The 27,356-nt window shown below is 35.7% G+C and overlaps 1 protein-coding gene across 1 annotated transcript; it reads right to left on the bottom strand.

The window, feature by feature from the left end:
* Window positions 1-26,604, bottom strand: RGS18 (regulator of G protein signaling 18). Its single transcript, XM_036869315.1, has 5 exons — window positions 26,302-26,604; window positions 25,710-25,811; window positions 24,605-24,666; window positions 3,326-3,492; window positions 1-1,344 (listed from the first exon to the last, which is right to left on the bottom strand). The coding sequence occupies exons 1-5, from the start codon at window positions 26,418-26,420 to the stop codon at window positions 1,087-1,089; spliced, it is 708 nt and encodes a 235-aa protein (XP_036725210.1). The 5' UTR covers window positions 26,421-26,604; the 3' UTR covers window positions 1-1,086.
* Between the last annotated feature and the right edge of the window lie 752 nt (window positions 26,605-27,356).

Raw genomic sequence — 27,356 nt, 5'->3', positions numbered from 1 at the left:
TTTATACTTTACAGTTCAACTAAAATAACATTTGCCAAAGCCAAGGGTATGACATTTTAAATACAGACATTTACACATCATGCAACACACATCTAAAAGTAACTATTTCCCTATAGGTAGAGACATACATACTTATTAGCATCATTGTATTTGAATAATATAGTATTAAATGATTCAGTGAGATTTGGAATAAGGATATGACCCATGGAGGAACACTATCTGAATATGAGCCAATGTGGCATGTGCCTGGGTTTCCAGGGCCTTGGACTCCTTGCCTCTTTATTTCCTTTCATTCCAAAAATAAAGGTTCATGACTCTGGGGATAAACCTCCTCTGGTCATCATTCAGATGACTGACTGCCCACTATTTTAGCGGCAAGTTTTTCTCATAGATGAGAAGATGCTCCACTCAGTCCCAACCTGGAGCTATTGCAGCATCTGGTCATGTTTCTTTGACCAGCAGAAGCGGTTCCGTGTAACTGAGTAAGTCCATGCTCACTTAGGAATGAGCACAAATGTGGATCCCATTCTTGATTATCAACCTCGGTTATGTATGACCTGGAAGTTCTGTAGAGATGAATGTGTCCTCCCAAAAGTTCCTGTTGCTGGCTTATAACTAGAAGTGATATATTGCTATTCTTGAGCCAGGTTTCTATACTCTCTATAACTGAGCCAGAGAAAAGCTTCATCATTATAGAAAATGTTGTCCGAATACATGGCTATCTGAGCATCATATAGTTTACATCTAGAAAAAAAGTCCAAACTAGATATTTGGCCAAACTGTTGAAATTTTGCAAAAGTTTAACTTTTACAATCTTACACAACATCATTATTACTTCTTTTCTGCCTTTTAATTAAGCAATGTTTTTCTGACTATGAATGAAATGAAGTCAGATGGAAGCTTTTACAGAATATGTTGGCAGATAGAGTATATATTGTTAAAATAAAAATTTTGGTTTGCATTTTTTAAATCATTTCAAATGACGCACTTTATTTTAAAAGACTTACCAATTTGTTAACATAAACACACTATATCTTAGAAGCAGATATACAAGCTTGCCAGCAAAATGAGCAAAATTAATTTTCTTTATAACCAAATGGCAACATCTGACTTTACATCCTGGAATTCATTGTAGGTAAATGAACGTGATCGTCTTCTAAGATTTGTTGGTCTCTGAGGTCTTCCTTCTATCAAGTCTAAATAGATGTCAGATTTCAGAAAACGTGTGTAACTGTCTTGTTCCATGAGCTGATACACTCTGCTTTGTGCGGCATCAAAACTGTGGAGGGTGGGTTGGGTGATGCTCCTGGTGACGATTTCTTTGGTGTGAAAATCAAGGTTAACCTGGATAATAATAACAGTAATAAAAGTGTAATTATCGTCAATCTACTTAAGTAAACACCTTTGAGAAACAGAAGTAAAGGACTGACTCCACGTTGGAGGGGGCATATGGCACTTGGACGCTTGGTGCTTTTCCTGTTGTGGGTCTAGGGATCCAGTGATTCACTCTGGGCTGGCATTTTACCTGGCTCTTCTCTCCCTTTGCACCCGGTCCTTATCACTCTCTGCTAGAGTAGGATCATGGAACAATGTAATGTTAGGTGTCCTAGAGATCATTAGATTCAACTCATTTTCAAAGTGGAAACTAAACTTTGTAGAAATTCAATTATTTTGAGTGAGGGCAAGCAGTGTGTTTGGGGCATATTTGGGATTTCAATGTGAGGCTTTTACTATATCCCAGTGCTCTTTTCATTATATTATGATGTTTTCCTACAAGCAAACGTGTGCTGAAAATGCCTATATGCATATATACGTGTGTGTGTGTATATATATATAAAGATATAAAATCCTTTAATGCTTTTTATCAAAACATTGATGATATATTCAGCTTTGATGGTGCTAAGTTTTCAGTTTTCAGGTAGGTTTCTTCCTTTTCCTTGGTGGGTAACACCACATAGCCAGCTGCCTTTGTTTACTTGTGTGTAAGGGGAAGACAGGATAATACATTGAAACACAAAACAGATTGAGACATACTGAAACAAGGAAAATAACTGTCATTTCATGTGCGACAATATCTACATAAGCAATGCTACCTCGTGGACAGCAACAATTTATAGTCAAACAGAACTCTTAACAGTGACAGATTATCAGTTCTACACTTCAGTGAAAAGACACTATTTATTGAGCACGTACTAAAAATACAGAAACTCTATTTAATTCATATTCAAGGATAGTGAAGTAATATTTGCTGGTTTAATAGCCATTTTAGCAATTGTTTCATACAGTTACCTCATACTGAGCTTGCAGTAAAAAAAAAAAAATCACAATTGTTTTTTCACTTGAACCATTGCCAAATTAGGTTTTCCTCATCTTTCTATTATGAAATTTTCTTTTAGTCTATCTTAATGTGTAGGGATAGTAATTACAGGGCAAATGAAACTTTGTACAGGTAGATGAGCTAACATTAAAATAGTACATAATACAAACTTCTTGATTTCTCTTACCTTCATCATGTATAAAAATCTTTAGTTTCTACAAGCAGTTACTTGTGCTAAGGTGATTAATATGATAAATGAATGAATCTAAATGTTGCAATTAATTGTATTCACTCTTAGTCTAGAATAAAATACCCTGAGGAGTAACTTCAATTATACCTTTCCTTCCATAGCAATATCTTATAATGCATTCTGTTTGTAAATAGAAACCTATATACAGGCAGACCTCGGAGCTATTGCGGGTTCCCTTCCAGACCACCTCAGTAAAGGGGATATCACAATAAAGCGAGTCACACAAATTTTTTGGTTTCCCAGTGCATAAAAAAGTTATGTTTACATGATAATCCATTAAGTGTGTGATAGCATTATGACTAAAAAAACAACGTACATACCTTAATTAAAAAATACTTCATTGAGAAAAAAGGCTAACCATCATCTGAGCCTTCAGTGAGTCACAGTAGAAACATCAAAGATCACTGATCACAGATCACCATAGCAAGTATAATAATAATGGGAAAGTAAGAAATATTGTGAGAACTACCTAAATGTTACATAGAGATAGGAAGTGAGCCAATGCTGTTGGAAAAATGGCACCGATAGACTTGTTCAAGGCAGGGCTGTCACAAACCTTCAATTTGTAAAAAACAAAATATACGTGAAGTGCAATAAAGTAAAGGGCAATAACATGAGGCATGCTTGTAAATAACCACCATTTTTGTTTCAACAAAATTCTGACCTTTCTGTTAGAATGTATGGCAGTACCGATTTGATGAAAACATATTCTCTCAAAAAGTTTTCAAACAGATGTAAATTTTTACAATCATCTTTACCTCTTGTGGAGCATCATTCTGTATAAATTTCTCATATATTGCTTTTGCTTTATGAATTATTTGTTGAGGGTCTTTGCTTTTCTTGAAATCTTCACAGGCTATCCAAAATTCAATGTTTTCCTCACTGAATTCAGTTTTAAGAAATCTGGTAAAAGTCTCCAGTCCATCTACCAAGAAAAGAAGTGATATATTTTAACTAAAAAATATTGATGCTGAGAAAATATGCTACTTGATATTAAAGTACAACCGTGAATGTTAGTGGAAGAAGCGTCTTCCCCCTGATTCAGGGCAGTAGCACAGATCCTTCTCATGAGGAACCATGTTAACAATTAGCTGGAATCTTCACAACTATGAAAGGTAAGTACCATTTCTGTTGAAATGAGGCTGGTATCATACTTAGAACTGAGTAACAGGGACCTTAAATCTGGACCTCACTTTGGATCTCTCTCAGCTGTGCCTTTCCCTGGGGTGAGTGTGGTAGGGTTATCCTACAGAGCCAAAGAGCAATTCCAGCTGGAGACCATCTCTCAATTTCTAGACCATGCTTCTTGGACTCAGGACCCTGAAATTCCCTGTAAAAGGCTTTATGTTTCCAGGATTGGCACGGTCCTCTTCCCCAAATACATCCACCAAAGGCACCTGACTCCGTGGAATGCACACCCCAAGGCTTGAGTGTCGACAACACTTGAATTTGCACGCTGGAGTGTCCACCCAAATGTGCAAAGAGGCCTCTCACAGTGTGGAACCAAACCATGGGTGGAAAGTGAAGGGAGGTGGGCTACACTTATAGGGTAGAACTGGGAAGAGTCTGAGAATTTTATATTCAAACGTAATCTACCAAGTGTCACAATAGAAGGATAAAATGTCTATTTTTAACAGTTTATTAGCCTGATCTATAACTCTTAAGCATTTAGAAATATAGTATGGGGCCTCCATTTTTACTTTTTTCCTGAGCCCCATGAATGTTAGGGGCAGGTATCAAGTCTTATGGAAGACTGCCAGGGTTCAAGTTCTTGTTCAGCTAGTTACTATGTGGTCCTGAGTGAATTACTTTTCCTTTCTGTGCCTCAGTTTCTCAATATTTAAAATTAAGATAATGATAAAACCGACCTGATAGAGCTGTTTAGAGAATTAAATGTGCCAAAATGTGCAGGACGCTTAAAACAGAAACTGGCATATAGCAAGTACTCTATCTGGATTTTGATGGGGGGGGGGTGATGGTTATGATGATGTTGATGATTTTGATGACTATCATTTTTTTTAGGCTCAGTTAGGTAAAGTTTCATAGCTAAAACTGTGGCAGACTCAGGATTCAACACTAAGACAATCTGACTTTAATACTAGGGTTCTTTCAACTATTTATGATATTCTACTTTTTTTGGCTAATAGTTTTTTTTTTTCATTTATTTTTGGTTGCGTTGGGTCTTTGTTGCCGCTCGTGGGTTTTCTCTAGTTGCGCGAGCGGGGGCTACTGTTTGTTGCGGTGCGCAGGCTTCTCATTGTGATGGCTTCTCTTGTTGCAGAGCACGGGCTATAGGCGCGCAGGCTTCAGTAGTTGTGGCTTGAGGGCTCTAGAGTGCAGGCTCAGTAGTTGTAGCGCATGCTTAGTTGCTCCGCGGCATGTGGGATCTTCCCAGACCAGGACTCAAACCCATGTCCCCTGCATTGGCAGGCAGATTCTTAACCACTGTGCCACCAGGGAAGCCCCGGTATTTTTTAAAAAATTAAACTTCTTTGAGAAAATTATAGATTCACATGTAGTTGTAGGAAATAACAGAGACAGAGCCCATGTACCCTTTGTCCAGTTTCCACCAATATAACATCTTGTAAAACTGTAGTAAAAATATCACAAATAGGATAATGATATTGATATAGTTAAGATACAGAATATTTCCTTGATTATAAGGATATCTCATGTTGCCTTTTTACTGCTATACTCACATTTTTCCCACACCCAACCCCTCCTTCAATGTTAGGAACCAATAGTCTGTTCTCCATTGCCATAATTTGGTCAATTCAAGAATATAAGTGGAATCATGTAGTCTATATTGTTTGGGGTGGCTTTTTTCATCTACCATGATTTGCTGGAGATTCATCAATATATCAGTAATTTGTTCCTTTTCATTGCCATGTTGTATTCCGTGGTATGGATTTGTTTAACCATTCCCGTTGAAGGTTTTGGGGGGCTATTATCAATAAGGATGCTATAAACATTTATGTATAGATTTTGTGTGTGTGTGTGTAGACATAATATTTCATTTCTGTGGGATAAGAGAAGTGAAGCTGTTCAGTCATATGGTATTTGAAATAGAGAAGAGAGCATTATAGAAGCATTGAGAAAAGGTAAAAATGTTCCATCTAGTTTTTTCAGTTAAATTTTCTCAGGGACTTCCCTGGCGGTCCAGTGGTTAAGACTCTGTGCTCCCAATGCAGGGGGCACATGTTTGACCCCTGGTTGGGGAACTAAGATCTCACATGCTGCACAGCACGGCCAATAAATTAATAAATAAATAAATAAATACATTTTCTCAGAGAAATTCACATTTGAGTTGGATACAAATGATTTTTAGCAATCTTTCTTTAGATTTGTTCTCTACTCATAGTTATGACCCATTTCTCTTTCTGCTATCACAGGTGAGTAATTACACGAGGAAATTTCATTAGTCCTGTCTGGATTTCTCACTTGGCAGCATTTGATAATAATGATCCCCTCCTTTTTGAAATATTCTTCTTCCTAGGATTCTAGGACACCATACCTCCTAATTTATACCATGCGATTACTTTAAGCCTGGCTTAATGTCTTCTGTTCCCTGGTTAAATGTGATGTTCGCTGGGATCCTGTTCTTTACATTCTTCTCCTTTTCTCGCCTCTTCTACCTCCCTTTTCTTTCTCTATCTTCCTGTATCCTCGTCTTCTAACATTTTTCCTGAAACTCCTTTCCCCCTAATTTTGATCTAATTAAAAGATTTTAATCTCATTACAAGAAATCATTAGAAGAAAATTTTTCTCTTCACCTCAGATATTCCTCCAGCTATTGATCTATATCTTTCTCCTTACAAAGTCTTCTGAGTAAGCTTTCTGCAGTTGGTCTCTTAATCTCCTCCACTCATTTACCTCCCCATACACTAAAATGTGGTTTCTACTCAACGCTTGACTTGAATAATTTTTACCAAAATGACTTACTGTTATATTCCATGGAAAAATTTTTTTTCCAATCCATATATTACTTCATCTCTCTATGACAGCAGGCGAAGATGAGATATGTCTGTAATTCTTTTCTATGGCATATACACTCTTGAGTTTCTTCTTATACCTCTGACTACTGCTTTTCTAAATACCTCTCAGTTTATCCTTCTTCCTTCTTCCCTTTAATTCCAATTCCAGGGCAATCACTTCAACACTTCAACACAATGAATATGCTGATGATTTTCAGAAATGATCTCCAGCTCAGATCTCTTTCCTGAGCTCCAAGCTCATATCACCAACATTTGGTAAACATCTCCACTGAATTTCCCACCAAAATAATCACATCACAGATGAATTCAATATCTTCACCCAAAAGCTTCCCAGAATGGTTCCCACGCAGTGACACCATCCACTCAACAACTTACCCTGCAACCCTGGCATCCTTAGGGATCCCCAATTTTCTTCTCAACTCAATTGATAATCAAATCTTGTCAACTTTATCTCCTTTATGTATCATGCATCTGTCTTTTTATTTTTATTCAATCTGGAATTACCCTTATTCAGACCAGGATCATATTTTACATAGATTATTATAACAACCTTCTAAATGGTGACTCTAACTCCAGGCTTCCCTTGCTTCCCTCCCCTGCTAACCCCCCCCCCCCCCCACTTTCCAAGTTTATTATTCACATTCTAGTCAGTAATATCTTTCTAGAGTACAAATTTAATTATGTTTCTTCACTGTTGAAAATTTTCCAACAATGCCCTTAATCTCTTTCCACTCTCTTTCTCACACTCTAAGCTCCAAGCACAGTGAAATAACTTAGAGTTCCATTCATGTGCCATGTTCTCACATCTCTTTAGCTTCTATTGGAAACATTTTCTCTTCCTACTCCAATTTTATCAATCTAATTTCGTCAGGCTAATCTGTATCACCCATTGAAGTTTAAATTAGATCATTTTATCTGGAAAGATTTCACTGATCTCTCAAAAATAAGTTGGGTGTCCTTCATATATGACTTCCTACACTGGGTAACATTTAAACTATTGTGCTGCAGTTGCTTGCTTATTTTTGTTTCTCATGCTATATTGTGAGATTCATGAGATGAAGGCCCTTGTCTAATTTGCCACAAAAATCCCCAGCATGAAGAAAGCACTCAATATTTACTTACTGGAAGAAATAAGTAATAATTGAACACATGAGAAAAAGTACAAATTTTCATTAAAAATACAAAAGTTCTAGCAAAAAAAATCTTGTTGAGGAGGCAGAGATGAGTTTGGGGATCATAATATGTTTGGAATTTGTGGGTCAGGGTACAGAGGAAAAAAAAAAAGAAGAAAGAAACATGCAGAGGGTGCCTGGAAGTCTACATGCAGGTTGCCTGTAGATCCTTGGCTGAGGGTCAGTCTGTACACGGGCAGGGCAAACTCTGTGAAGCCCAGAAGAGTATAGCTGTGGTGGTGCTGAGACGTAAATGGAGATCAGGGAGTTTGCATGGGTCTGGGAGACTTTGGATTTCTGGCCCAGCTATAGTGGAGATACCCAACAAAGGCTATGTTTTTGGTATAAATACTACAGGCAAGGTCTTTGTCTTCAAACTAAGATAAATTGGAAAGAGATTGGTTTTAAATATCAAACTGATCAGAAAGAATCAAGAGGATCCACCCGTGATTTAACTGACTGCCAGAAAAATAATCTAACGCTGTTTAAAGGAAGACAGCATAATCTAGACTCCTATATCTTCCTCCTTGCTCACATACAATAAAAATTTATTAGGCATGCAAGAAATGTCTAATGTGACCCATTATCAATAACAAAAGCAGTCAATAGAAACTGACCACAAGATATCTGAAATGTTGGAAATAGCACACAGGATGTTATAAAGCTATTATTTATATGTTGAAGAATGAAAAGGTTAAAAAAGACATAAGGAGTGAATAGATGCAAAAACTCAGAACAGAAATTGAAACTATAGAAAACAATCAAATGGAAATTCTAGAACTAAAATGGAAAATACCTGAAGCAAAAAGAATTAATTGGATTAGCACGACAACAGATTAACAACTGCCTAAGAAAAGATGAGTACACTAGAAGACAGGAAGATAGAAATTATTTAATTTAGGATAGCAGAAGACTTCTCTGGTGGCACAGTAGTTAAGAATCTGCCTGCCAATGCAGGGGACATGGGTTTGAGCCCTGGTCTGGGAAGATCCCACATGCCGCGGAGCAACTAAACCTGTGTACCACAACTACTGAACCTGCGCTCTAGAGCCCACAAGCAACAAATACTGAGCCTGCGTGCCACAGCTACTGAAGCCCGCGTGCCTAGAGCCTGTGCTCGGCAACAGGAGAAGCCACCTCAATGAGAAGCCCGCACACTGCAACAAAGAGTAGCCCCTGCTCACCACAACTAGAGAAAGCCCGTGCACAGCAATGAAGACATAACACAACCAAAAATTTTTTAAAAATTAAAAAAAAAAAGGATAGCAGGAAACTAGGGGGGAAAATCCACAATTATACTTGCAGATTTTAATTCTGTTCACTCATAAATTTATAGAACAAATAGAATGTCAATCAGAATATATAAAACTTGAACATTATCAACTAAATTGACCTAATTGACATTTATATGACATTCTACCAAATACATCTTTTCAAGTGCACAAGAAAGATTATCCAAGATGGACCACATGCTAGGATGTAAAATGAATTTAAATTAACGTCAAAAGATTGAAGTCTTACAGAGTATGTCCTTTGCCCATAAGGGTTTTAATCAAAAATCAACTAGTCATTTTCACAATGTTGATTCTTCTAATCCAAGAACATGGTATATCTCTCCATCTGTTTGTATCATCTTTAATTTCTTTCATCAGTGTCTTATAGTTTTCTGCATACAGGTCTTTTGATTCCTTAGGTAGGTTTATTCCTAGGTATTTTATCTTTTTGTTGCAATGGTAAATGGGAGTGTTTCCTTAATTTCTCTTTCAGATTTTTCATTAGTGTATAGGAATGCAAGAGATTTCTGTGCATTAATTTTGTATCCTGCTACATTACCAAATTCATTGATTAGCTCTACTAGTTTTCTGGTAGTGTCTTTAGGATTCTCTATGTATAGGATCATGTCATCTGCCAACAGTGACAGCTTTATTTCTTCTTTTCCAATTTGGATTCCTTTTATTTCTTTTTCTTCTCTGATTGCTGTGGCTAAACCTTCCAAAACTATGTTGAATAATAGTGGTGAGAGTGGGCAACCTTGTCTTGTTCCTGATCTTAGAGGAAATGGTTTCACTTTTTCACCATTGAGGACGATGTTGGCTGTGGGTTTGTCATAGATGGCCTTTATTATGTTGAGGTAAGTTACCTCTATGCCTATTTTCTGGAGGGTTTTAATCATAAATCGGTGTTGAATTTTGTCAAAAGCTTTTTCTGCATCTACTGAGATGATCATATAGTTTTTATCCTTCAATTTGTTAATATGGCGTAGCACACTGATTGATTTGCGTACATTGAAGAATCCTTGCATTCCTGGGATAAACCCCACTTGATCATGGTGTAAGATCCTTTTAATGTGCTGTTGGATTCTGTTTGCTAGTATTTTGTTGAGGATTTTTACATCTATGTTCTTCAGTGATATTGGCCTGTAGTTTTCTTTCTTTGTGACATCTTTGTCTGGTTTTGGTATCAGGTTGATAGTGGCCTTGTAGAATGAGTTTGGGAGTGTTCCTCCCTCTGCTATATCTTGGAAGAGTTTGAGAAGGATAGGTGTTAACTCTTCTCTAAATGTTTGATAGAATTCGCCTGTGAATCCATCTGGGCCTGGGCTTTTGTTTGTTGGAAGATTTTTAATCACAGTCTCAATTTCAGTGTTTGTGATTGATCAGTTTATATTTTCTGTTTCTTCCTGGTTCAGTCTTGGAAGGTTGTGCTTTCCTAAGAATTTGTCCATTTCTTCCAGGTTGTCCATTTTATTGGCATAGAGTTGCTTGTAGTAATCTCTCATGATCCTTTGTATTTCTGCAGTGTCAGTGGTTACTTCTCCTTTTTCATTTCTAATTCTATTGATTTGAGTCTTCTCCCTTTTTTTCTTGATGAGTCTGGCTAATGGTTTATCAATTTTGTTTATCTTCTCAAAGAACCAGCTTTTAGTTTTATTGATCTTTGCTATTGTTTCCTTCATTTCTTTTTCATGTATTTCTGATCTGATCTTTATGATTTCTTTCCTTCTGCTAACATTGGGGTATTTTTCTTCTTCTTTCTCTTATTGCTTTAGGTGTAAGGTTAGGTTGTTTATTTGAGATGTTTCTTGTTTCTTGAGGTAAGATTGTATTGCTCTAAACTTCCCTCTTAGAACTGCTTTTGCTGCATCCCATAGGTCTTCGGTCATTGTGTTTTCATTGTCATTTGTTTCTAGATATTTTTTGATTTCCTCTTTGATTTCTTCAGTGATCTCTTGGTTATTAAGTAGTGTATTGTTTAGCCTCCATGTATTTGTATTTTTTTACAGATTTTTTCCTGTAATTGATATCTAGTCTCATAGCATTGTGGTCAGAAAAGATACTTGATATAATTTCAATTTTCTTAAATTTACCAAGGCTTGATTTGTGACCCAAGATATGATCTATACTACCCAAAGCAATCTACAGATTCAATGCAATCCCTATCAAACTACAATGGCATTTTTCACAGAACCAGAACAAAAAATTGCACAGTTTGTATAGAAACACAAAAGACCCTGAATAGCCAAAACAATCTTGAGAAAGAAAAATGGAGCTGGAGGAATCAGACTCCCAGACTTCAGACAATACTACAAAGCTACAGTCATCAAGACAGTATGGTACTGGCACAAAAATAGAAATATAGATCAATGGAACAGGATAGAAAGCCCAGAGATAAACCCACGCATATATGGTCACCTTATCTTTGATAAAGGAGGCAAGAGTATACAATGGAGAAAAGACAGCCTCTTCAATAAGTGGTGCTGGGAAAACTGGACAGCTACATGTAAAAGAATGGAATTAGAACATTTCCAAACGCCATACACAAAGATAAACTCAAAATGGATTAAAGACCTAAATGTAAGGTCAGACACTATCAAACTCTTAGAGGAAAACATAGGCAGAACACTCTGTGACATAAATCACAGCAAGATCCTTTTTGACCAATAGAAATAAAAACAAAAGTAAACAAATGGGACCTAATGAAACTTAAAAGCTTTTCATAGCAAAGGAAGCCATAAACAAGATGAAAAGACAACTCTCAGAATGGGAGAAAATATTCGCAAACGAAGCAACTGACAAAGGATTAATCTCCAAAATATACAAGCAGCTCATGCAGCTCAATATCAAAATAATAAACAACCCAATCCAAAAATGGACAGAAGACCTAAATAGACATTTCTCCAAAGAAGATATACAGGTAGCTAACAAACACATGAAAGAATGCTCAACATCACTAATCATTAGAGAAATGCAAATCAAAACTACAATGAGGTATCACCTCACACCGGTCAGAATGGCCATCACCAAAAAATCTCCAGACAATAAATGCTTAAGAGGGTGTGGAGAAAAGGGAACCCTCTTGCATTGTTGGTGGGAATGTAAATTGATACAGCCACTATGGAGAACAGTATGGAGGTTCCTTAAAAAACTAAAAATAGAGCTACCATACGACCCAGCAATCCCACTACTGGGGATATACCCTGAGAAAACCATAATTCAAAAAGAGTCATGTACCACAATGTTCATTGCAGCTCTATTTACAAGAGCCAGGATATGGAAGTAACCTGTGTCCATCGACAGATGAATTTGTGAAGAAGGTGTGGCATATATATACCATGGAATATTACTCAGCCATATAAAGAAACAAAATTGAGTTATTTATAGTGAGGTGGATGGACCTAGAGTCTGTCTTACAGAGTGAAGTAAGTCAGAAAAATAAATACCGTATGCTAACACATATATATGGAATCTAAGGGGGAAAAAAATGGTTCTGAAGAACCTAGGGGCAGGACAGGAATAAAGACACAGACATAGAGAATGGACTTGAGGACACCGGGAGGGGGAAGGGTAAGCTGCCACAAAGTGAGAGAATGGCATGGACTTATATATACTACCAAATGTAGAATAGCTAGTTGGAAGCAGTTGCATAGCACAGGGAGATGGGCTTGGTGCTTTGTGACCACCTAGAGGGGTGGGATAGAGAGGGTGGGAGGGAGATGCAAGAGGGAGGAGATATGGGGATATATGTATATGCATAGCTGATTCACTTTGTTATAAAGCAGAAACTAACACACCATTGTAAAGCAATTATACTCCAATAAAGGTTTTAAAAAAAAATCAACTAGTAACATAGCTTTAAAAACCCCCAAATATTTGGAAATAAAACAACACATATAAATAATTTATTGATCAAAGAAGAAATCAAAAGAGAAATGTGAAACTATTTATAATTGAATTATAATAAAAATACAGCACATCAAAATTTGTAGGATGCAGTTTAAACCGTATTTAGGGGGAAATTTACCACATGAAATGCTATACTAGTAAAAGATAAAATCTAAGTTTCTACTTTAAGAAGCTTTAAAAACAGGAGAAAATTAAAGCCACAGTAAGTTGAAGGAAAAAAAAATTATAAAAGAAGTCTGTGTAAAAGAAAACAAACCATAGAGAAAATTTACAAAGCCAAAAGTTGGTTCTTCGAAAACATTAATAAAATAGAACTCCTAGTGAGGCTGTTTCATAGTAGTAGGAAGCAAATCAGTGATATTTCTACAGATCTTAGAGATATTACAAAGATAGTAAATATTATGAATGATTTTATGCCAATAAATATAAATTAAATAAAATGGGAAAATTGTTTAAAGAAAGCCTACCCAAACTGACACTGAAGTGAAAAATCTGAAACTCTATCTTAATAGATTTTTATAATAAAAATACCACCCCCCCCAAAAAAAAATCTTGGGCCCAGATTTGGTGAATTTCATCAAACATTTAAGAAAAAAGTATTCTAATCTTATACAACTTCCAGAAAACAGTGGAGGGATGAATAATTTCCTTCTCATTTTAAGAGGCTAGGATAACTCTAATACCAAAACCTGACAAATGTAACACCAACACCACCCCCAGAAATAAAGATTAACAAAGGAAAAGGAAAAGAAAATTATAGACTAATGATCACAGATGTAAAGATTCTGAACAAAATATTGGAGACTTAAAGTCAGGAATTTAAAGAGGGAGAAGCATACATTCTAGCATTAAGGCAAAATATTTGAAGTAAATGATAGCTTTCTTTTGTCTACTCAACTTATTTTCACTTATATTCATTTCTTCTATTCACTGTTCTCTAGAACTATTCCTCATGGTCCGTGATTATTTGTAATATAATAAGTTCCATATAGAATGAAGCAAGAAGAATGAATATGGTAGAATTATGGTGATAACTAAGAGGGTTTGCATTTTTAACATGTGTAGAGGTTTTGAGGGCTAAGTGCTGTTCATATGCATTACTACATTTAATACTACAACATATGTCTGGAATATGTCCTATATTCATTTTCATAGCTGAGAAAACTGAGATTCATATAAATTCAATTGTCCCAGATCTCACTTTTCAAACAAACAAATTGTAGAAGTATATCTTTCTCAAGAAGGCAGCACTTTCTGTCATAGGTCGAGTTAACAGTCCTCCAAAGATGTCCATGCCCTAATCCTCAGAACCTGTGACTACATTACCTGACATGGAGCAAAAGCTTTGCTGATGTGATTAAGGTTAAGGACCTTGAGAGGGGCAAATTATCCTGGATTATCCAGGTGGACCCAATCTCATCACATGAGTGCTTAAAAGTGGAGGAGGAAGACAGAGAAGTGGGTCAGGGGAATGCAGTGTGAGAAGCACTGTTGCTGCCCTTCAAGATGGAAGAAGATGGTCAAGAGCCAAAGAATGTGGTGGCTTCCAGAGGGTGAGAGTGGCCTTAGTTTAGAGCCAGCAAGAGAATGGAGACCTTGGTCCAAAACTGCAAAGAGCTGAATTCTGCCAAGAACCCAAATGGGTAGGAAAGGGATTCTCCCCAAGACCTTCCACAAAGGACAACAGCCTGCTGACACCTTGATTATTTTTCCAGTGAGATCCATGCTACACTTCGGACCTACAGAACTGTAAGATAATATATTTGTGTTGTAAGTCCCTAAAGTTATCATAGTTTGTTACACAGCCACAGGAAACTACTACAATCCTCAAATCATGTGGTACATGTCACCATTTATTTCTCCTATATCTAGAACTTGTCCTGTTTGTCATGAAGCATTGTGTTTTCGTTTTTGTTTTTAATGCTGAAAGCAACTGTTTGATTATATTAGAGATCCAGGAACTTAATGTAAGAAAACAACAGCCAGAAATGGCATAACCTACAGACATTCCCTAAGTGTTAGGTATGGGATCTCTCCAAACACTACCATGATAGACGAGCCCTGTGGGCCTCTTCTACTCCGCTGCTCCTTCCATTGGTGTTTTCATTGGGGTGAGGGGAGAGTCTGCCATTTCTTTTCCTTGGTAAATTGATCCTGAGCACCAGATGTTAGTGGTTAAACCTTAACGAAGAAACTGGGAAGACAAGCAAAGGTCAGTCTCAACAAAAATTTGAGAAGGCATCATAGGACTGACATGCAACCCAGAACTTGTCCACAGTGATTAGATGCTGGTAAGATAATTCCTAGTCAAATACAGCTGTCTCAAGGAGGCCTTAGTTCTAAGCGCTTCCTGTGTAAGTCAACAAATTCTAGTCTCTGAGGAGGAGGAAGAATGATCAATGTGGGTGATATTGAGCCACTCTTGTTCTTATTTCTCTAGCACAGTTAGTGTTTGATTTTCAAGATTTATTTCTCATGCTGTGTAGTGTGCTTTGCTCAGAATGTAGCAGGAAAATATAAATGGATAATGATTCTTTGAAGCATTTTGATAGAAGATTTTCCCCAAATACCTAAAAATGTATATATTCTCAGAGTAAAGTTAATGATCTATCTCTGTTTTTATTATTTTTAAGCCAAAATAGCTATCAAAGTGAACAACGGAGTCAGACAAGTGGGTTTTACCCTGACTTGTTAACCCACCAGCTGTCTTAGGGATTACTGTTCCTTAGTGTGGTCTGTTTGATTTTCCTTTCCACAACTCTTTTACCCTCTGTAGCTCAGTACCTGAACTTATAAAAAAGCAGGTTGAGTCATTACTATTGTCGAAGATTACATTCCTTTAATTTTTGAAAACTACATCGCAGCAGCAACCTTTCCGACTTCAGGTAAAGCTGGAGCCCCAGGCTGATGACTTTAGAAAATAGGCTGAATAAGCATCATTTGGCTACTGATTGGCAACAGCTTGAAAACTTCTTCCTTTTCCATTTATGTGACTACAAAGATGGTTTTGTTGCATAATCTCTGGTTTTACTTTTTGTCTTTTTTTTTTCCTTCTTCTTCTTCTGTAATGATCCCAGAAGGAAACAAGGAGGCTAAGGCAAAACATGCCTTTCAACCCCTAAATCAAAATTGAAGTAGAATTTGAAATGTGGGCAATGTTTAGGTGTGTGAAAGAAAAACCTCAACAAAAACAACCATCTGTAGACCAATTGGCTTAAACCAAACTTTAGGTAGTTACGTAGTCATGCCCCAGCCTCTGGCCAGAACTTTAAAAAAATATATTGAGAATCCCCCCTTGATGAATTTTTAGTGTAATCAAAAACCGCTGCTTAGCACCCATACTTCCTTCCTCTTTAAAATTTCTAAAATGTTTGCCCTTTTTTCCTCCAATTAACATCCACTTTTTGCTGGATTGAATCCTAAATATATGTATATTCTCTTAATTTATCTCTCATAATTATCTTCAACTGATAGATTCTTTGTATTTTTTAATAGAATTCTGAAATTTCTTATTTGCTCGGTAGCTGCTATAAAGTAGATTTCTGAGGAGAATTCCTTGACTAGATATTAGGAAACAATTGGAAGCAAGACAGCAAAATGATTGTGAGAACATCTTCAGGTAGTCCTAATTAAAAAAGCAAAAGTGGTCGTATGGAAATGTGCACTCTGATATTGAAAAGCCTGTCATTGGGTGGTATTGTCCTGTGTGTTCATGATGTGGGTTCTGCCTCTTCCCCTCCCACAATGAGAGACATTTGTCTTGTTCTTACTTGCTCCTCTGTTACTATTTAAATGGAAATTAAAGGAAAGTTAGCAAATAAAATGCCTGCTATCTTACAACAGAACAGTCTCTTCCAGGTCAGACCAAGATTGGAAAGAGGAAATTAAGAATATGTTTTATTGGGCTTATGAATAAAGTTACTTTGACTCCAGTGAAGGGAAATGCTTTTTGGATTTCATTTTATTCTATCTATATGTCATATAGAAGCACGGATTGATCAGTTTTTAAATACCAAATTATTCCTCAAGCAAGTTGATAAATTACTGTGACAATTTTAGGAGGATATGGTCATTACTTTTCCTATTAATAAATCTCAATTATAAGAAACTTTTTGTATTGACACCTAGAAGGGATCATCCATATGCCAGACAACTGAAATTGTTACTTATTAAAAATAACTTCCTTCGTCTATCTTTAATTATTTGTGAAACACCTAGTATGAACCTGAGGACTGTATTATAAACTGAAAATGCAATGATATTAATTACAATAGAAGTTTTGAGTCTTTGCTAAGGCCTTGGCACACTGCTATATGCCTTTTTTGGGGCAGTTCCATTTAATTTTCACATCAGCCCTAAGGAGTTAAGTCCTGTTTTACCCATTTATACAGATGAAGAAGCTGAGATTCAGAGAGTTAAGTTGCCCTGAATCTTACCGCTGGGAAAAGATAGCACAGGGGTTTGAATCCAGGTTTATTTTGTTTATAATTATAGAACGTTTATCTTTCAACTGCCATGAAACAACAAAGTCTTTACTGTTGAGGAATATAGAGATTAATAGGCAAGACAGGCATGTATAGACCAAGGACTAAGGAATGAGAATTGCAGGGGTGACTAATTCTGTTTGGAGCAGCAGAGAAAAGTCAGCTTACTTAAGATGACTATAGAAGCCTTCCAGAAAATAACATGAATGCTACTTAAATGGTCCTTCACTAATTCACAAAGCATGAGTGAGTGTCAGCTCTGTACCAGCCGTTGTGCTTTGGAGTATCATGCAAAAGCCCTTCGTTACCGTGCTTAGGCTTGAGTTTGATACAGACATTCAAAATGAAGTCACAGCATTAATGTAAGGAAAAGCGCTGTGTGTTTAAAAGTGCTCGTGGTGAGTTAATCAAAGTGAATGGATCTTGTTGGCATAATATGAATATAATAGGGGAGAATAAATACTGATTCAAGAAACAAATTAATGATGAATGAGAAAGTAGTTCATCTATTTAAAAGTTTAAGTAAATGACTTTAAAAAAAATAATACGTAATATCGTGCAGGATTATCCCAGCACACTAGTTACTTCCTGTTTCTCTTACTCACTTGGCAGCTGCATGAAGTCAGGTCACAATGGAACCATTTCTCACACACAGGCAGTAACTTACTAAACAGTCCTTTAGAAGGAAGCAGTGGTGAAGACACCTGCCAAAAGTGCTTGATAGAACCCGGGATTAGAATTCACACTGGAAGAAGCTGTCTCGATGTGTCATACAAATATGAAATGCTTGTAATTGCATGTTGCTAAATTGAAACTCTGACATCTGTTGGAGTATTTTTCTGATGCCAAGAAACCAAATGAAACAAAAAGTCAAGGAACTCAGAAGTTGGAAACCCAAGTACAATGTGGTATCTTAAGTACTAGGTTGCCTTGCTTCTCCTTTGGTATTTGACTTTGGACCTGCCACAGAGTGTGGTGGTTACTCATGCAGTAATGATTTGTTTGTGTGGCCCATTTATAATCTAGACTGGATTTTACTTACTTTTATTTTTTAGATAGATCAAGTAATTGCATGTTTGTTATGGGTCAGCTTGATTCAGAAAGTTAAATTTGCAGAACCCTGGAATCCCTTATCTTGCAGAAAACGGTAACTGAAAATTGGAAAGGGCAACTTAAAAAGCCACAAGGTGAAAAGTGTAAGGAGAAGTGCTAATTTCCTTCCCCAAAAGAGAAGTATGCACTTCCTTGCAGCCTTTCCTCAAAGTCAGTAATATGTACTTCCCACAGTATCAGTTCATATTTTTAAATCAAGGGGGTGAAATGACTTACATATTCCTTTTATCCTAACTTATTATGAATTATTCTCGAAATTAAGCTTAGTATATATGATCACAATTTAAGGTGCAAAAAGTCCAAGCGAATAGTTGTTAATAAAAAGATTAAAAATATTGGAATTATTTGCAATGACTGGAAAAAAGGACGTACAGGAAAATAAACAGGTAGTAGTTGGAAGTTTTTTTTTATTGACAGATTCCCTTCATAGGAAATAACCTTCTCTTTCAAATCTTTACTTATCAAGTATGTGAGATGGTTAGAAAATCTTTCTATAATCAATCATGCTTCCATATTCTAGATGTGTGCCTATAAAATCCTGCAAAACTTCTGATAAACTTTACCAGCAACTAAAAAAGTTCAAACTCTCACCTGTTATCTTCTCCAAATCTTTTTTTTTCTACCTCTATTTCTGATCTATAAAAGGCACTCTTACCTTCCTATTAATATGGAACAAAATCTGGAGATCTTTGGCTCCTTTTTCTTCATCTCCTATTTCTTCACCATCTCACTTTACAACATACGTACACATTCAGTCAGTCACCAAGTTCTTCCATTTTCTTTCCAAAATAGCCCTTACGTTGAGGTTAACTTTGATATTTGTAACAACCTTGTAGGTAGTCCTATTATATGCATAGAATTCTACCTTTCTATGCATCAGAGTTAGCTTTCTAACAAACAAACTCTTCTTGAGTTTGTCCCCAACTTGATTTTCCAATGTGATTGTTCACTACTCTTTACCTCAGTGAAAGGGACCTGCTTGCTTTCCTAGGTTATGCTCAAATCGCTTATTTCTCTAGCCCTTTTCCTGCCTTTTTCTCTACTCAGGAATAACCTTTTCCTCTGCCTGTTGAAATCTTCCACACATCGACATCATTTCGTGTAATGATTTTCTAAAACCTACATGAAACATTGCAAGTTCTACCGGCATTTTTTAAACTATTTAGCCAATTGTTTTCAAAATTACGTACTATCAGCAGCATTGTTTTACTTTCAAAGCTGTCTTACACAGAACCATATAAATATATGCATACAAACACTCACAAATATGTGAGTGTAATATACATATATGTGTAATTTTATTGGAATTAATTGATTTGCTAAGTTCACATTGGTAACATTTATTTTCATAAGGTCAATTGGTAAGAAGACTGATAACTAAATTTGAAATTGATGATTATGAATGACAGTCTGATACTGGTTTTTGGTTTATTCTTTTTGTTTTTCTTAAACAACATTTAGAAATTATTGATATATATGGTTTTAAATCATAGATTTTTATGATTCATTTTGCAGCTTCAGGCAAATTTGTCAATAAACAGGGAAGGCAGGAAAAAAATTACCCTAATATCTGCAGAGAAACAAATGAGGAATGGAAGTTAAATTATTGATGGACTACAGTGTATTAAATTTACTGTATAACATATTTGAGTTCATTTTTTAAAATAAACATTTACTTTTAGAATAGATTTACAGAAGAGTTATGAAGATAGGACAGAGCTTCCACACACCCCACACCTCCAGATCCCTGCTATTATTAACATCTTACATTGGTAAGGTACATATGTTATATATATATTTTATATATATAAATTTATTTATTTATTTATTTATTTTTGGCTGCATTGGGTCTTCGTTGCTGCACGCGGGCTTTCTCTAGTTGCAGCGAGTGGGGGCTACTCTTCGTTGTGGTGCATGGGCTTCTCATTGCAGTGGCTTCTCTTGTTGCGGAGCACAGGCTCTAGGCGTGTGGGCTTCAGTAGTTGTGGCATGTGGGCCCAGTAGTTGTGGCTCGCGGGCTCTAGAGTGCAGGCTCAGTAGCTGTGGCGCACGGGCTTAGTTGCTCCGCGGCATGTGGAATCTTCCCGGGCCAGGGCTCGAACCCGTGTCCCCTGCATTGGCAGGCAGATTCCTAACCACTGCGCCACCAGGGAAGCCCCTACATATGTTATAATTAATAAACAAATACCGATACATTATTATTAACTAAAGTCCCTACTTTTGTTATATTTCCTTGGATTTTACCTTCTGTGCTTTTTTTAATTTTAAAAGAGTTAAGCTACATTTTAGGAATGAAATATGAATATAACAGTGGAATTATCAAAACACTCCATGGATTCTTTGGTTTCTGTGGAACACAGCAAAAACACTGTTCTTTCTGCTTAAGTTTCAGCTATTACCTGTTACCCTAAGCCACCCTTTTTCAAATTATATTTCTCAATAAAGAATTACTTTCTCTCTAGTTCGCTAAATAAATTGCACTGTTTAATGCCCCATGCCTATGTTGGCTTTCTGCTTGGATGATCTCTTTCTCTCTTTGTCCAGCTAGTGAATTTTTGATTAATCCCCTAAAATCTAGCATAAGAATCATCTACTCTATGGCTCCTTTCCTAAAGATGCTAATAATTATTCTGCAGTGGTTTTAGTATCAGGCATTTTTTTTTTCAAATAAATACTCAAATTTCCGATGTATTTTGTTTGACTTATCACTTCACTTCCCATTTGAATAAATGTAATACAATTTCCATTTCCTTTATATAGATATGGCATACAGAATTTGAGAAACTTACACATTTAACTAAAGGGAAATTCTATAAAATCTGATAGAGCAAGGTCTTGAAGTGTGTGTGTGTTTGTGTATGTATGAGTATAGGAACTTTCCTTTTTTTTCTTTTTGGCCTACAGTCAAGTCAATAGAAATGAGTGGAATTTGACCATTGCAACCATGAGACTTTCTTAGGTGATTATTTTAAGCTTTATAATTTAATATTACAATAAGATTTGCAATTTAGAATAACTGAATTTGGGGGCTTGATTAAAAGAATACCATTAACATAATTTTTTGTGAATCCAATATAATTTAATTAGCACTTTGATCATGAGTGATGATAATAATGTCCAAGTGGGTCAGTGCTGATTTTTGTTATTCATGTTACCCCGTCTAGGTTCAAACTGCTGCGATTTTACAGAACTTTAGTGTTTCCACCAGTAGAGAACAGAGAGGAGCAGATTTTTTTCCATTTGGTTTTGACTACTTGTAAAGCAACATGATTATAGAATGCCAGGGGAGGATTTTCTGTAGGACTAATTACCTAGAGAGAATCTTTATTCTCTCTAATGGGTCGTGAGAGTATGATGAAATTATTATATACCAATTTATTAAGTTAAAGAAAGAAGTCCAGCTTATATATTTCTTTCCATTGAAATTTAACCCTGTAAGTGATGTTTATACAGCTGGGAGCAGGTTGCAAAACAGAAAAAGATTATTAAATTTATTGTTGACAATTATTTTTCATGATAGCAGAAACCATTTACATTTGTGTAGTGTCAAACAGTTATTGACTTCTTGCAACCTAAGTGTCCATCAACAGATGAATAGATAAAGAAGATGTGGCACATATATACAATGGAATATTACTCAGCCATAAAAAGAAACGAAATTGAGTTATTTGTAGTGAGGTGGATGGACCTAGAGACTGTCATAGAGAGTGAAGTAAGTCAGAAAGAGAAAAATAAGTACTGTATGCTAACACATATGTATGGAATCTAAAAATAATAATAATGGTTCTGAAGAACCTAGGGGCAGGACAGGAATAAAGACTCAGATGTAGAGCATGGACTTGAGGACATGGGGAGGGGGAAGGGTAAGCTGGGACGAAGTGAGAGAGTGGCATGGACTTACACATACTACCAAATGTAAAATAGCTAGTGGGAAGCAGCCACATAGCACAGGGAGATGAGCTTGGTGCTTTGTGAACACCTAGAGGGGTGGGATAGGGAGGGTGGAAGGGAGAAGCAAGAGGGAGGAGATATGAGGATATATGTATATGTATAGCTGATTCACTTTGTTACAAAGCAGAAACTAACACACCATTGTAAAGCAATTATACTCCAATAAAGATGTTAGAAAAAAAAAAACAAAACAGAAAACAGTTATTGGCTTCTTATTCATCATCTCATTTAATCCTGACAGAAATTTATTTCTATTGGAGCTAAAGACATTGTGATCTCCACTTACAGTTGAGGAAGCTGAATATGAAAGTGATTAAGAAAGTGATTGTGTGGCAGAAGAGAACCAGAACTCAAATCTCGAAAGGGACCCAGGACTAAGTTTTTCCTAGCAACAAATTTGGTTATATTATTCGAGCACTTAATATTTACCAGGTGATGTGCTGGGTTTGGAGATCCACAGATGAAAAGACATGTTTCCTTATAATAAACATTCAAACTGGAAAAAAAAAAATGAATTCCACTTCTTTTCTTCCTTGCTCTGACTAGTGAAGAGGCTCAAGGGCTGAGTTGTGCCCAAATGGTGGAAATAATAGGAGATTAAAAGAAGAAATAAGTTTGGGGGGCATGAATTAGGGAGGAAAGTTTTACACAGGTTGTAATTAGATAAATACCTGAACCAAGACAGTGACAGAGGAGATAATGAGAATGGGAGATAGGTTTTACATATATTTGGCAAGAATTTTAACAAAAGTCAAGAAATGGGTGGATATTGGGAATGAAGAAAAGTTGAAGAAAGCTGTTCACATTATTTTTCTCCAAAATAGGGAGTGATAGAGCATTAAGGTGAAATGAGGATGGAGTAACACATTAAATTTTTTTCAGCATGAACTTCCTTTCTTACCACTACCCTCCATTTTCACTACATCCTTGCCTAAATTTAAGCCTTGATTTCTCTACCTATACTTTTCTTTCTCTGAGTCAATATTACAGTTCAGAGGCAGAATCTGTTTTCATTGGAAGAGGGAAAGTCTTCAGGGAGAGTCTGCAGAAATAGGATTCTCTGTCAGTAAATCCAGGGGAAAACGAACTGGTCACCAAAACCTTACAGATGGATGGACAATTAGGAGAAAATTACCGGACATGAAGACAGATTAGAAAAGTTGGTTTCATCAAAGAGTGCACAGTACTTGAGGCTGAATTGCAAGTACTGCACTCCCAGCAATAGGAGCTCCTGCTTCCCGTAGACACCTTAGGATGAGAAAACCACTGGCAATGCTGTAAACAGTAGTTAGCCTCGGCTAACTCAAAGAAATGAGGTAAGGAATAGAAGAACTTGGAGATACAAATAAAAGCTGTGGGCTAGAGGAAGTGTGTGGCTCTTTGGTAGTGATAAAGTGTTGTTTCTTAAGCAGACTCTGCCTGGTTTAATGTGGAAAGCAATGAACCCTGTGGTTGCTTAGCCTCATCGCCTACTCAGTTCAATCTGTCAGTTTTGCTCCCTGAAAGAAATCGTGGACTGAATAAAGGCAAGAAAAAAAAGCTTACTCAGCTGTTACCTTATGAAATTGACTCTAAGGATTAGCAATGCAGGCAGCCTGTCCTCTGACCCGTGCTTGGACAAACTCAGTATTTGTCCTCACTTTCCATATCGTCTACAAAGCTCCACCTTAAATGCCCACCTGATTCTCAACTACTCTGCAAAATTCTGATGACTGATGCGAAGAGTGAAGCATTTATAAAATTAAAACAATATATATTTTCATGAAAGTTTCCTAAATGTCCATGAAAAGAACTACTTTAGATTTTTGATCACTTAACAGTAAAAATAACACAGATAATCTGGGATTTAATAAAACCAAGGGTCTCATTCACAAACTAAAAACACTGAAAATGTGAAACTATTCATCCAGCACCAAGAAATATTTCATCCACCATAAGTAATTCTTAATAAAATAAGAGGATTTTAAAAATCCTCTTATTAGTTGACTATTCTATTATTTATTTTTGTAGATCAAAAACTCATTGCTGTAAATTATCAATCAAACTAAATTTTTATGACAACCTGTTTTGTATAGTTACATACATATTTTGTATACTTTTCCATTAAAGAATAAAGTATTTGGGAAAAGTAGCACTAACCTTTATGGGAAAGCAGTTTGTCAAATGATTCACCCCATATCACTGCTTCTTCAGGAGAGATTCTGTTCAAGAAACAAAATGTTTTATAATGGAGTGTGCAGAAACTCTACTTGTGAATCTGCTCTAACATGTGCTATCACACTGTTCTTTTCAGTCCTATTTCACAGGATTTCTCCTTTGATTATTATACAACGGAAATTGTATTTATATTGGAAAGTTCAAAAACATTGGTCAACTTTCTTTTGGTTTTTGCCTATAAAACAATGTGTTAAAATAACATTATTTTCTCATGAATTATTTTATTTTCCAGGGAAAAATAATCATGTGTTAGGTTAGAAACAAAGAAATCAGGTCAATTATCTTTCTTAATTTGGCAAATAGAAGAACCTAATCTAACAGTGTCTTTCAGTCAAACTTTTTTAAAACTGCAATTTCCTTGAAACTCTTACCAAAATATGCAACAATTTTTTTTTTTAAACAGATACAGGAAGTTTGACTGATGAAGTTTTAAAGGGGTAAGAAATAGGAAGCATTTTTAATACAACAAATATTTTAGAAATGTTGATAATTGAGAATTGAATATATTTGTCTTGGATCTTTTATTGGCCGTATTTCATATTTGGAAAAATTTATATTATCCTAGTGTATAAGCTTATTCCATTTTCTGTTTGAACTAAAGAAATGGCTAAAAGTTACAAAACATCTCTTTTTGTGCTTTACTTGATACTGTACCTAGGGCATTTTTTCCAAACTACTGAAGAAAGAGATGAATAGCACTTCTCAGTGACATTGTGCAAACTTTTAAATTAATGAGTATTTCACCAGTTTAAAATACAAAGTGATGAAGGAGTAAAATATATCATTTAAAATTGACAGGTATATAATTTTAAAAGAGCATCTTTAAATTTTTATGAGATTACTTAATTCAAGCTATTAAAATGGTTTAATTTTATGGAATATTTCTAGTTTTTTTGAAATGAGATCACTAACCTTCCTTATATTACTGTGTAATATCCAATAAAATGGTAATCCCTAATTTCCTCTTTCTTAAATCTTTAGTGATAGAATCAGCAAATGTCCCCCCAAATAATTACAAGTTATTCACCTTGTTTCTTTGGCTAATTGCCCAGATCTGCTGGAAAGAGTATCTTCGTGAAACTCAGGTTTCTGCACAAGAACACTTAGCCTATTTCTCTTTTCCTTAGCTCTGTAATGAAAAGGCATTAGCTTCAGGACAACTTGGATGACCATTGATATCTCTCCTTCTGACTGTCAAACAGATTTGGGATTGGTAATCACCTGGACACCCCTTCTCACCCACCTCCCTCACTCTAGACACACTCAGTGGTTTTCTTAAGAATTTCATTTAAATACTGTTTATGGAGGAATTAGGATAGCATATGCGAAATATACTTGGTTTTTTTCTCCTCAGTGACTTTAAAGTATTTGAGATTATATTTCAATAAATATTATTACTAGTTCTCCTGTGTGGTTAAAATTGTTGCACTTTAAAAAAAAAATAAAAACACTTACAGATTTAACAGTTATTTACTCCTAATAAATAGATTTTTTTTCAGTTATAATATTACAGTCAATATATTTTCAACCAGATATTTTAAAAACAAGTGCTAACAAATATTCAATGTCAATCATGTTTTTAAAAGTATAAGGTTGACTTAAAAAATTATGATTTTTACCTGATTTTGGCTTCTTTGCTTGTTTCTTCTTTTCCCGAACCATATATTAACTTGAAAAAAGTTTTTTCTTTTGGTTCACACATATTTAATTGAGAAAAGAAAACCAATGATGTTTCCATCTTCTCTCTCTAAAATGTAGAGATGTCTAATTTATTACATCTTTCACTTGTTAATGCTATTCCATGGTTATACATGATGGAGTAAAAAGTTATCTCAACCCGTCAGCAACACTTTAAAAAGAAAAATCAAGAGCTTGTGTTTCTGCCTCTGCAAAAATATAGAACTGAGGAACTAAAGTACAATTCAGTCCGGAGTTGTTCAGGGAAATGATACTACAAATTTGCAAAATGACTCTTGGTCTCTGAGATAAAGACTAGTATTACCACAGCGCAACTTCTCTTTCTAGTTTGTGCAACCAGAATGATGCTAGACCCAAATGACACTGTCATTTCCCACAGGAACTTTTTAAAAAGGTCTTTAACGTGTGTAGTACGCATTAAAATGTGTGTGGCAAAGTGCTACACCAATCATATTTTCCCTTGTTCTTAAAATTAAGTATTTTTACTTATTTAAATACATTGAATTAGGTAAATTACATTTAACTGACATAATGCTATGTAATGTTAATCATGTTTGCTTAACATATTGTATCAAAATAAGAAGGTAGATCATAGAGTTTCACAGTTGAAGGGGACAGTAAGAAGCATTTAATTCAATGATTTTTAAGCACAGGTCCATGGAATGACTTTAGACATTTATAAAATTTTTACCAGTCCATGATGAAAATGGGAAAAAAAGATCATATGTAATTTTTTCCTTAAACTGTATCTATTTTTAATATGAAGCACTTATTCTGAATTTGCCCTTTTGCCTTTTTTAATGTTAAAAATGTTTTTAATTAAATATTGTAAGTAGAGATGGCAGTTTATATGATTGTTTATTTTATGTTCTTATTAAAAAAGAAACGGCAACTCAAAGTTGGTTTAGCTTCCACTTTCTTTTTTTTCATGAAACCCAAATATCTAAGAAATGCTGATCTAGACCATAACTCGCAT

Source organism: Balaenoptera musculus, chromosome 1 (assembly GCF_009873245.2).
Source record: "Balaenoptera musculus isolate JJ_BM4_2016_0621 chromosome 1, mBalMus1.pri.v3, whole genome shotgun sequence".
NCBI classification, from domain to species: Eukaryota; Metazoa; Chordata; class Mammalia; order Artiodactyla; family Balaenopteridae; genus Balaenoptera; species Balaenoptera musculus.
Note: the sequence above shows the minus strand (reverse complement) of the source record. Positions and strands in the feature narration are given on the sequence as shown.

Excerpts from the sequence above, each read along its gene's own strand:
- RGS18 (XM_036869315.1), bottom strand. The coding sequence starts at position 26,420 with ATGGAAACATCATTGGTTTTCTTTTCTCAATTAAATATGTGTGAACCA. Across the intron at positions 25,812-26,301 it reads AGCAAAGAAGCCAAAATCAG|AGCTAAGGAAAAGAGAAATA; the intron begins GTAAAAATCATA and ends TTTTCATTACAG. Across the intron at positions 24,667-25,709 it reads CAATTAGCCAAAGAAACAAG|AATCTCTCCTGAAGAAGCAG; the intron begins GTGAATAACTTG and ends TTTCTTGAACAG.